Below are 12784 nucleotides of genomic sequence, written 5' to 3'. Positions count from 1 at the left end.
GACTCCGATCGGGATAGCCGCGTCGTCGGCAACTTCATCTGCCTTTCCCGTAACATCTTAGGCTTCAGCCTCTTACAGGCATCATATTCTTCGGAGTCATGGTGCTCTCCTTAGCACCACATACAGATGGAATGCGGATCTGTAGACAACATCTGTCGAGTACAGGTCTTGCTTGTCTTCAAACCTGAAGACAGAGGCACAGTGTTCCCAGACACAACAAGGCGTCAAAGTAGGCCAAAAACAGAAGGCCCGAGGAACCGCTTTTCTGGATCCGCGTTGCAGCGTGGAAACGAAGAAACTGCCATCTGTGCGCCGAAAGGGACTTATATGGCTCCACTGACGCCATACAGGAGACGACGTTACTGTGGAGCCGTACGGTGCTGTCCCCCTCCGTGCAGAGGTACTGCTGAAAAATTGCTGGATCCAGTCTGGCGCCTGGGGAGAATTCAAAGTTAAGAAATCTGTAGATAGATGTCTCTATAAGAACAATCACTTTTTTTTCAACTGTTGTACAAAATATGTATAATACATGTAATGCATATAAAGGTAAATTTTGCCCTAGCTAATACACCTCTTAATACTGACCATAATAAACACTGCTTTTTAGTTCAAGTGAACTGCTAGGGAGTGTTTGTTAAAATCTTGAAAAATGTGATACTTTAATGAATTCTTAAAATGTATGACATTTTGGAGCATCAGCCATTATTTAAAGAAACATTTAACCAGTTGATCCAGTGTAGGCTCACACAGGGTAAATTAGGAAGGGTTTAATCTCAATGTATTATTGATTAGAAGGGCCACAGTCAAAATAGATAATTTCATAGACAACAAGGATGGCATAAACTAAAAACATCAGACTGATGGAAAATGAAGGTAAGGTTTGTGTACTCATTACATTGTTTCTTTTGTGTACCAGCGATGCTTCTGTACTCTTCACATTTATATAATGATGTTAAAATCTGAATGACTGACCTGAATTTTCTGAAAATATGAAGGTTTTGCAGCAATGTATATGACTATGTCCTTGCGCTCTAGAGCCAGAGCAGGACTATTGGATTAGGAACTTAACTGGAACTTTAGATGTAAAGTGAAAAGTGCTAAAAGACACCAGGGACCCTATTAGAGAGTGTCCTGGGGGCGCAACTGGCGTTTGCGCCCACTATGCGAGCCCCCAGGGCACTTTGGTATTACAGAAAGGGCCACAGATGCTTGTGCGGCCTCTTCTGTAATACCGAAAGCACTGACGCACACAAAGCACCAGCGCTATCTGCAGGGGGCATTTCCTCATTTGCATGGGGGCATGCCCCTATTACAGACTCAGATGCAGAGGCAAAGAAGCTGTCAGGAAGCACACTGAAGGAGGTAAAGGAGGTCCTATGGACCCACTAATCACCCCCTTGCAGGCGGGTGCAGTCACTGAGTGCAACTGCCTCCAAGGGGATCTCTAATCCCCTTTCAAAGTGCAGGCAGGTTGCCGCCTGCACAGTAAAACACGGAGTGGCTGCTTCAAAGCTGCCCTGTATTTCACTTGAATGCGCTGCCCCCAGGACAGCACCAGTTTGCAGCTGCACTGGGGGCAGTGCATTCTATCTAATAGGGTGCACTTTCTCTGTTTGCGCCCGGTGCCCCTGTTTTAAGGTGCACCAGGCGCAAACAGGGAAAGTGCGCCCTAATACATAATATGCCCCCTGAGGCGTATTACAATTTGTGTGTACATTCATGATCTGTTCCATACAGTGCTCCCAGTGTAGATGTGAATGTCTGCCTGCACTGGAACAACACATTAGTTTTAAAGGAGGTGGGGCAGGGATCCACCTGCACACAGTGAATAAACACATTTAGAATCTGGCATTCACAGTAGAGGCTCTCTGTGAGGATCATACATAACAAAGGTAGGTATCTTTTGTCAACATCTCAGGAAGAGGACCATTAACAAGGATATTCTTTATGATCATATAGTCCAATGCCTGATGGAGAGTGTCTTGTGCATCAATGGAGCTAAAACACAAACTCTGGATTTGGAAGGAACAAATTCCAAATCTACACCCTTTGCCCAGTCCCAGGGCATCAGCACACCCCCATTTACCTCATCAAAACTTAAAATCCTGGGAAAAATTTTCAACGTCAACCTTGCTCATTCCTCAGTGAATGCCATTACAAAAGGGCTCACCATGCAGCTGTCAATCCACCAAAATCTACCAGGTCGAGCTTAGAAGAGCTTTAGTTATGGCATACTTGTTTTGTCATCTACACTGGACCCCAAACATTTTATCCACAAATTACAAAGTGTTCTAAATCGGGAAGCCAGTATGTGTCTGAACCTTTACAAAAAGTCTGCCACAAAGCTCACAGCTGGAAAGGAACGAATTACCTACGAACAACTGCCCCAACTAAATACAACATACATCTTACCTAAAAGCACCTTTAATTGGCCAAAACGTCAAGAGTTAATCTTGGACCACCAAGGTCCTAAATCCTGGAAGGCTTTAGACCCACACATGGAAGGTTAAGAACCGAGTAGCACTGATCTACATGCACTTCAGAAAATAAATAAAAAATGAGCTTTTGACACTTTTCTACAACTAAACTCAACAAACAAAGGGATTGTGATGAAGACTTCAGTCAAGGTTCCACCTTCTGATTAGACTCTAACATCTCATTTACATAACAAACTCACTATGTGCCTAAGAACCTGGCTATTTTGAAGTAATCACAATGAGACAAGTAACACAATATGAAACCTCAAAATAAATAAATAGAGGTCCTCATAATAAGACCCCGGTGCTTGGGGTAGATACTTCACATCCCTGAATTTAACCACACCACACGCATTGTTAACTCTGGGAATTATAGGGGATTACAAATCCTGAGCTACTACTAAGGAATGGGGAATTAGAGTGGAATCAAGAATTACCGGTCCGAATCCTTTGGCTATTTTCTATTCTCCAGGTAGTTTCCTCCATAGATTTCAGTTGCTTCAGCAGCCATAGTGCACAGAGAAATATTTTACACAAGTCTCTAAATGGCAATTGGGACTCAAAACGTCTGTTAGAGCCCCCATCTAAACTCTGAGAATCTAGTAATGGGGCCAGGGCCGGCTTTAGCACTGGTGGCGCCCTGTGCGACAGTGTCTGTTGGCACCCCCCAATGACCACTTCTGCCAAGGATTCCCTCACTAGCACCCTTTAACAGTGCCTCTCAAGTCTCCATAACCACTGTCTCTCAGATTCATTTAGTTTTATAGCACCACTCATACCAGTGTAAGGTGTCTGGGCACTTTACACCACATACACATTGCACAGAGACAATCATATGTGTGTAAATCAGTGTACAGGAAATGTTACATCAGACAGTACTACAAGGTGTAGTGTAGGAGTGACATGTCATCGATACTGGTAGGCAATATAGTTTAAGTTCTTATTCAGGAAAAGCACAAATTCAAAATTCAAAACGTACCATCATTGTTAGGGGTTCTCTTTCATAATAAGAATTGTGTTCTACCCAAATGAACCATTTTCACAGATAGGATGATGAGAGACTGCGCAAAAAATATATAGCTCTAATATATACTTGCAGTTTGCATGCAGCTCTTTGATGACAGTATTTTGACTTATAAAAGACAAGTTACAAAAGGAGCGCTATTACAGAAGCAGTGACCCACTGACCTATTTACATTATATGCACTTCCTTATCTGCATGGTACACGTTCTTAGCAGCAAGCATTTTAACCCTCTGCGCTACCTTAGGATGAGTCGAAACATCCACTAGACAAACCTATGGTCCCTTTCCAGGAAGACGATTAATCACCGGACTTCTCTTGAAAGTTGTTGGAGGCCAGGAACGAGGCAGCAGGTGCGTTTAAAAGGATAATACCCATTTTCAAAAATGACGCCCACTCCCCAAGTCAACGCCCGGTGCGGTTGCACCGATCGCACCGCACTAGAGCCGGTCCTGAATGGGGCTATAGTAATAAGTTAAAAAAGAAATACAATGTTATCTAAACTACCGATGGGGACAGAATGTCGGGAAAGGCAGGAAGATGAACAGGGATTTATTCAGGCACTTTCCGAAAGAGTGATTCCTAATATTGAATTTTTGAGGCTAAACAGAAACCCAGTGATCATCTCTGTAAAGTATGTATGTGATATAATTAAAAGTTGATCGCTGGCAAATCCTAAATTTCTATGTGAAATGGGGGTACAGTCTTGCTCATAGAGTAGGCTACATATTTCCCAGCACGAACGTTGAGTTTTTTTTGTTTCTTTTTTGCAGATTTATCTAGAGCGAACTCGAACTGAAGGTATTGGAGCGCTTTACATGAGCACCGGTTACGTTACACAAGGACACATTATCATATAAAGACCCAATGGTAGCAAAAGAGAGTGCATAGAGCGTAGTGTAATGGTGTAGCAGGGAGGAGCTGATGAACTGAGATTAAAAATAAAAGAAAGTGGATTTTTAGCCTCAGAACAATGTTTATGCCTGTTCATGGAAGGGATTTCTGAACAGTTGATGAGGCTTGTTAATGGTGTTCCAAAGTTCTTACTACTTGGAAACAATCAGTGCAGTGCAAGACAGTTTGAAGGATGCACGTTCTTCAAGCAGATTTAGAGCATCTTGAGTGGGTGTTAAGCTAGAAGCTGTTTGTCTGAGTTAAGAAAGGGAAGGTTTATACTAGTCTGGATTAATTGTTCACGCTCTTAAAGTATGTAGCCGGACGTGCTATTCACAATTTCATAGAGGATACAGTTCAGGGTGGTGGATTGGCGTTTTACAATTTGAACTTGAAAAGTCATAGAGTGTCCTAGGAGAGATGTAAAAAGTTAGAAAAACTAATGTCATGAGTCTGAAGGAATGGGAACATTCACGGAGAAATGTTTTATGAATTACTGACCCCAAAAAAGTGAATGTCGATGAGCATTGTGACATTAACATTCCTCCATAAAATGTAATTTAATAGGGAAAAGGCCAAGAGAGTAACTGTCAAGAGAAGTGAAAATATTACAGAAGACGAAATGGGAGTAAGAGTAATAAAGTCCCGTCAGAGGTTGAACTCAATTGAAATGGCGACCTGCATGGATGAAATAGCCAACATCAAAGAAAATTTGGAACACTTCACGGAAGGCTATAGGGGCCATGAACATTGACAAGTCATAGTAGACAGGCAAGCAGAGGAGAAAGAAGAAAGCTTACAAAGACTCTGTGTGTGTGTCCGTATTTGGAGACCTTGAGCGAAGAATATAGCCAGGCTATAAAAATACACAGATACTCGATTTATGCTTGAACATACCACTGTTCTGAATACAATCAATTTTGCATATAGAAATAATGAAACCTTACCCATCGCAGGAGTTGCCAGTGTTTGGCGACCTACTAGTTGTGCAGGGCCCAGTCCATCCAGAAAATCGCTGAACTGACTGTCAGCTCCTAATCTCACCCCAGGAAATATTAAACTAAAGTGGAAGAAAGAGAGATAGATTCAAGAGCAATGATTTGCAGTGGATTCATCATTGTCATGTGATCAAATCTTACTTAGCATGCTTGGTAGTCATAAAGCACTGGTATAAAAAAAACGGACTCAACCCTTACTGCAGTGGTATTGCAGTACATTCATCATAATTGACCCAAAACAAACAATGAGACAACCAAGACAGCATTCGGTCTTGCACCACAGCTTGGCCCTGCACTAATGCTGTGTTTATCAAAAGTTCTAACACTAAGGAGAAAAACATTTTTACGGCTCAAGCATGCTAATCTCTGACAAATCACATTACTTTATTTCCCTTTTGTACTGTGTACCACATTAACAGTAACTTCAATGGGTCACAAATAATTTCATTTGTTCATGTCAATTGAGACTCTGGTCTGGTGCTGTTATTCTTAATAATGTGTTTGCAGGTCGGGGATGACTATTGATCTCTGATAGCTTTCCTGTACAGACTAGTGCATGGACTTGCAGAAATATGTTATCCTGGCCCTATAGAAGTGACTCTCTTTTCTAAAAAAACACATCGGATCTGATATTGTAATCACATTTCAGAATAGAATAGAGTTCAACACAATTTCTGAGATAATATCCTTGCCAGTGAAAAGTTAGACGCCTATGATCCAGGTACACCCCATTAGGCTAGGAAGACTCTAAATAAAGTGAAGCTTGGAGAACCCCTACTCCCAATTTTCCACAATTCAACAGCTCATACAACTCTACACACACACACACACGTGTGTGTGCGCGCGCACACACACACACACACTATCTATCAATATATGTACACATATATTATGGAATAAACAGCAATTGTGCCGCGTCAATAGGCTGCCAGTACTAGGCATGCAAATCTACGGTTGATATTTTTCAACCTGCCACTTTATTTAACGGCTGTATTGAACGCCTTGTCTCAGAGGTGTTTAAGCATTACTAGCATGGTTTTATTGGTCCATTTACACATAGAATGGTGGTCAACATAATAGTACTTGCCCTCACACACTACCTTTACTTTCTTATTAGGTTCTTGTAGAAATGATTCGACCATGTATCAGAGGTGTGGGACGAAGTAAAAACGTTTGAATACCCCAAGGAAACAATTTTTACCTGCCGTTGGGTGATCTTCCTACCAGGAAAAGACGACTTAAAGGGAAGAGAACTGTTGTTCACATAACAAGGATGTAGTCATTGTTTGTGCTGCTAAAGTATTGAGGAGCCAAGAGGAAAAAACAAGTGTGTAATCAACCGTTATAAAATGTGACCTGCTGATGCATTTAAATGACCATCAATTACACAAGGGACAGCGCTTGCCCTGTTGTCTTTCTCTAGTTCAACTAGATGTCTTTTCAAGAGTTGTTACAGAATTTCAAAAAAGCACCTCGCATAAGATGCATCTTTGTATCTGTAGCAAGAAATTGTGTCCGGATATTGCTGGAACATCATAGCAATAATCATTTAGTCCTCTATGAATTTTTTGTGTACTTTGTTTTGCACCACAGTGAAACTAGCCGTATTCACTCTCAGTGTATTCCATGCTGTCAAAAGCTCATATCTGTGAAAAATGAATGCTTGGATGCTGCCGGGGCAACCTCAAGGTACTGAGACTCAATTGAGTCAACGAGTGTCTCGTGTCTTGTGTGCCTCGGTCGGTAATGCAGGCTCTCAAATGCGGCACTTGACTTTATGGGAGCGAGACAAAGGACCCTGTGCTCACTAAGGGAGGTGCTGTAGGCTACAAGCATAAAACTCACCAGTGCCTCAAAGAACATCCAATAAATCATTGTTTATTCTGTGCATTTTCTTTAAAGAAAGAAAGGTACTTTAATAGAAAAGCAACTAATTAAACACTATGCAAAAAATTACACATATTTACAAAGTGACAGGTTTAAATCCCAATCGTAACCGGGTCTCGCAAACTACATGGAATGCAAATCACACAACCGAAAAAAATAGGTCACGGAGGGCAAGTAAGTCACTTATTGCAGGTGCATGATAAACTCCGTAATAGTGATGCACCTAGTACCATTTTCGCACCAGGAGACCCTAATCCTTAAAACTCCAATACTTCCTACATTTGTCGATATCAAACCATACAAATGTATGACTAATTAAAATATCAGGCCCACAGGCTTTGTCACAGTGGCTTAAAACACCAGTCCTGCATTGTTTGACAATCACAGTCATTTCCTGGGCGTGGTGAGTGAAGACAGAGCGTTATTGCTTCTCAAGCAGGTTTGCAACAGCTTCCAAAGCAGGGGTCACTCATCCTGGGGCCTACCTGAAAGAGTGGGGACACTTTTTAGTTCGATGCCGGTGGTTCGCCAGGATACGGCAGTCATAACCCATCTATACTGGGGAGAGTATTAAATTATGTGGGATCATGGTAACGAATTTTCATGTTAGGTCTGCTTCAAGGAAAACGGCTCCCCAGTGTGTGTCTGCACTGCAGATATGCTAAGTATATACTACTTGGCGGGCCTCAATCTTAGAATCATAGGTCGTGCTTAGGATTTCACTATAGTGGCTGGGGTGCTCAGCTTCAGGGAACACACTACATTTAAAGAAAACGCAGACTGCAAGCAGCTCTTTAGGTTTAAGATAACTTGGTATCTGCTGACAGTTTTCAATAGGGTTTTCTCCTTTAGGCTCCTCGCGGCAGAATCTATCTGCTTTTGACATCAGCTAAGGATCTCCTGGCACCTCAAATTTCAAGTGATGATTCTTACAGCCTTTCTGCAGCCTCTGGCGATGCTACTTTCTACTCTTTATTAGCAGATTGGCTGTAGGGGCAAGACATGGGTTTATGCCTAGCCCAGTTGGTCTGCGGACCTGGGGTCTTCCTGTCAAGAGCATCTCAAGACACCCAGGCTTTCTGTTACTTACAGACCATCAGCGGGTCCATCAGGAGCTTGCAGTAACCAGTCATAGGACACTCCCAACAGAGTAAGTCCCCAGAAGTCCAGAGAACACCTACTTCACGATTCTCAGCAAGTCCACCATTTACTGGCCTCTAGAGGGGTCCATGGGGGTGGTGCATCTCCCCCTGGAGGGAATCCTCATGTCCAGTGTACTCCAACATCTGTTTGTGCTGGATAAGCTCAAGCTGTTCCTTTGTTCATCTTTCACAGTTCCTCTTCTCAGGATGTGTAAGGTGAGGGGGCTATTTCCTCCACACCTCATTTTACTCACAGGGCCCAGCGTACTGTTTGTGCCACCCTTGAGATGCACTCTGGAAATGTTACAAAATGACAATTTGAAACAAAATTGTAGCTAATCTCTCCCACCCAACTGTGCTTGATTTCTTCTGTCTCAAAATTCAAAGAAATAGCCGGAAGTGATTGGAGACAAATGTCTTCCTGCTCTCCTTTCCCCCCCCATTTCGGATAATCATCGAAGGTAAACTGCAGGGAGGTGGTGCTGACAGTTATGGAGATACGACCTAGTCCCCATCTTATACCTGGAAAAGCATTATCTCCCTGGGGTGGGCTTATCGTGTCAGAGTTTTTGATCTGTCAGCTGCAGCAGGAAAGGAAAGTAACTCTATCAAAAATGCAGCTTGCAGTATGAATCTCATCAAAGCTGGCTCAGAGAAGCAAGCCCAAATCCTAAATATGTGAATGAAGTCATGCATGACCAGATTGATCTCAGACTTGGGTTCGTGGTCCACAAGTTTGGGTACCTCTGTCTTGACTTGCATTCAATATCAATTAATGTAGGGTACTATTAGCGCTCAAAAACAATTATAACACAAAATCCAAGGAAAATTGGCAGCCACACCCAGCACCTGACAGACCAAGCATTGTAGGGTGGACAGGTTCACAGCAGGATCGGATCGAGGCTTGATGATGGTGATGAAAGAGCCAGGGTCAGGGAGTTCTTTTGCCACAACAGGGGGAACAGAGGTGGAACACATTTCAAATGCTGCCTGCCTTTCAGATATTGTTGCCATCTAAAGCTTGCCTGGCGGTATTTTTGTGTTATTCTCTCTTGACTTCTCGATTACCGCTCCTATTTTAAATTTCTGCAATATGTATGAAACCTGGAGAATGTTGAGGCACCGGAACACGATTACTTAACTGATTTGCCACAGATCACAAATTGTCCAGCAGTCAGCAATCACTGTTTGTTTGCCTATTTGTTCTGGTAATGGGTTGCACATTTTTCTACAAGTCCCTTTATATTAGTGGGCTTCATTCTACACCATATCTTGATTATGACAAATAATAACAGTGATGTAGTTCTCTACTTAAAGTAGAATTATTTTACATCAGAGTGTTTGTTTCTTAAACAATCATCAGCGTTTCTCTATTAGTGGGTATGGACTTCCTTAACAATAACTCTAAAGGATACAAACAAGCCTTGCCAGTCTGTGGTACCTATAGGATTAGTGTCTTCTGCCAAAAACTTATAGGGTTTGGATAGGGGGGACAGGCTGCATGCAGCAACTATTTCAACAAAATACCTTTGACATGTCTAAGCTTTGATCAGTTAAGTGTGGCAAATATGTCAGAGCTCCTAGTAAAGAGCCTACAATCCAACACTGATTAAAATACATCTTATAATTGGCAGAGTAAAGGGGAGAAATGATACTACACCTTTCCCTGAAACAAGGCTTCAACTTAGGACATAAAAAATTCATCCCCAGCTAGAAACATCTTTTAAAATGATTCCCCTCATGCAATTAGCAGAATAAAGAAGGGTAGAAGGTGTGGGGAGTTTTTTTATGTGAAGCTTTGACGATAAAGTGGGAAGGAGCGGGAAAAAACTGCATCCGATCCAAAAGAGTAAAATAATTTAGGGGGTAGGAGTCAACATAGTTAAACGGATTCCATGGGAATTTTAAAACAAGTTATAAGGAGGTATTTATTTGCACCCAAGACAAACAAAAGCAATAGTTAACTTCCAGAGATGAAATCACTTCCGCTTTTACACTGCACCAGGTGGAAATTAAAGAAAATAGGTGAGTGATTTTGAAGATTTTAATATGGTAGACAAAACGGTACTAGCAGAATCTTACCAAAGGAAGACCAGCTTAGGCAAAAGGGAAAGAAACAAGGATTGCAAGAAGCTACAGAAAAGTGGAAGACAACATAAAAAGGGGAAGACTAGGCACTACTACAGAGAGCTGCAAAACTGATCAAAAGAGCTGAAATCTAGAAATCGTAAGACCCTTAAAATTAGATCCAGACTAAGACTGAGACACATTTACCAATAAAACCTCCATTCTGGGATTTGCATCTGAAAATAAAGAAACTGTAAATAATTATACTGGCAACGAAAGAAGTAAAAGAGAATCAGATATAAAGAATATATTAATCAGACCTCTACATATTTATGCTGAATTTGAAACGAATACTGATGCAACAATGTTCAAAATTTGCAAAAAGACACTACTACGGAGGGCCAGGACAATGATACTAAAGTGGAATATAAAGCAAGGGATTATATGAACTATGATCCCAGTCTTCATGCTGATGAAAACTCCCAAGAGGTCTGAAATAGAAGTGGAAATAGGGAGGCATATTTACTAAGGTAAGGTTTGAATCGGGGTTGCTTCACTTTTTGGCACAGCCCTGTGTCAAATCCTGATTAGCATTCATTAAGCCAAGCAAAGTCACTTTGCTTGGTTTTGTGTAGTTTAGTAAATACAAAGTAGTACAAGGCAGTGTTACCTTGTGTTGAGAAGCTGTTCCATTGGTGGAGCATGAGCGTTCCCATTCATCTACCCATGAATTTTGGTGCATTCCCAGATTTAATGAAGCTAATAACCCTGGTAATGAATCAAAATGCTACGCCTTCCCTAGTGAGGTGTAACAAGCGGAACTATTTTGATTTCTCCTGGTTACTTCCTCAGAATACAGCAAACACATAGAGGAATATAACTCTAAGGATTGCTTCCCATACAGAAACAATCTTGCACGTAATGCAGGCACCTTTGCAACCTGGTGCAAGAGTGCCTGCACTGGCACTAGGCAGCCTCAAGTGTGTCAGCAAGATCAACCATACTCACAAGAGGTACAAGAGACAGTCATTTTAGAAAGGGATAGCCAGAAATAAAACAGGGATCCTTAAAGGGATGATGCACCAAAACCTTATAAGGTTCTTCAAGAACAAAAAGATGGGCATGAAGAAAACGAAACACCAGAAGAAATTTGTACTAGGCAATGCTTTAACTTCTAGAATGATGATTACTTTCAAATGTGACAAGACAGACGTTGAGTTTACCTCACCTGTGCCTCACCAAATGTTGGCACAGTTAATCAGGGATTAGATTCTCTCAAAACGTGCATAGCATAAATGCAAAATGCAGACTCCAATGTGTAAAGAAATCCAATGAGGACTTGAATCTATGGATCTGAATTTTAACTTAATGCAAGAATCCATTGTTATGTTGGGTAGTAATGTAAAGGGATTCAGAATTCAACTACAGAAAATAGAAATAGGGCATACACGATTAGAGCTTAAAAAGCAAGACACAGCATCACCAAAGAATGAGGTAGACATAAAGTGATGAAAAGTAAAGTAAGATTAAGACATAGAAAATCAGTCAAGAAAGAATCATTTGCATTTTTTTAAATTGATGAGGGGCGATAGAGTGGAACTGATACAATTTTGTTTATAGATGACTTAATTTTTTTTTATCTATTACAAATGATGACTGTTGATTGAATAAAATTGAATCCACACAAAGAGCACATCCGTTTCCTGCACATATCCTTCAAGGCAGAAAAAAGGCAAGAAGATATATTGTAAATAGTAATTTTAAGGTCAACAAAATTCAATACCAGAGCACGCACAACCATGCTTCCCCACCAGCCAGTCATAGTAAAATTCACAGATCTTGGCACTTTAGTCAAGGTGATATTACCAGACAAATTAATGGTGTACAAAAAGAACAAGATGGTCACCTTTGTTATCAGTAAGTGAAGCCAAACAACACTTGCAAACATAAAGACATGTTTAGCATTTTACCACCTAAAGATTTAAGATCCCATCAGACCGTACTGATGCTTCAAAATCTTCCACCTCAAATTAAAGCTGAGTGGAATTATATTTACTCTAATAGAGTTCACAGTTAAGGCTAGTAATACATGGCTCAGGTGTTATAGTAGGACATGTGAAGGGGAGGCTTCCTGTCGGGAGGTAGTTGGGGGGGACAAGAGGCTGGTTGAATGGGGGATGAATGTATGGTCTACAAGAAAGAAAGATTGAAATTTTGTAGGGACAGTTAGAGTTCTTTTCCCTCAAATTATTTTAAAGGGCAATTAATACACATTAATGTTTTTTTAACTTTCTTAC

General features: G+C 41.2%; 1 protein-coding gene across 6 annotated transcripts in view; it reads right to left on the bottom strand.

Annotated features, from left to right (window-relative positions):
• Positions 1-12784, bottom strand: part of RIMS1 (regulating synaptic membrane exocytosis 1) — a 1904179-nt gene that overhangs the window by 58413 nt on the left and 1832982 nt on the right. For all 6 annotated transcript variants that reach the window (XM_085610935.1, XM_085610937.1, XM_085610936.1 and 3 more), the window contains one exon: positions 5341-5453. In XM_085610935.1, coding sequence (XP_085467061.1) covers positions 5341-5453 — 113 coding nt within the window. The remainder of the gene's footprint in view (positions 1-5340; positions 5454-12784) is intronic.

This window comes from Triturus cristatus, chromosome 6 (assembly GCF_964204655.1).
Source record: "Triturus cristatus chromosome 6, aTriCri1.1, whole genome shotgun sequence".
NCBI classification, from domain to species: Eukaryota; Metazoa; Chordata; class Amphibia; order Caudata; family Salamandridae; genus Triturus; species Triturus cristatus.
Note: the sequence above shows the minus strand (reverse complement) of the source record. Positions and strands in the feature narration are given on the sequence as shown.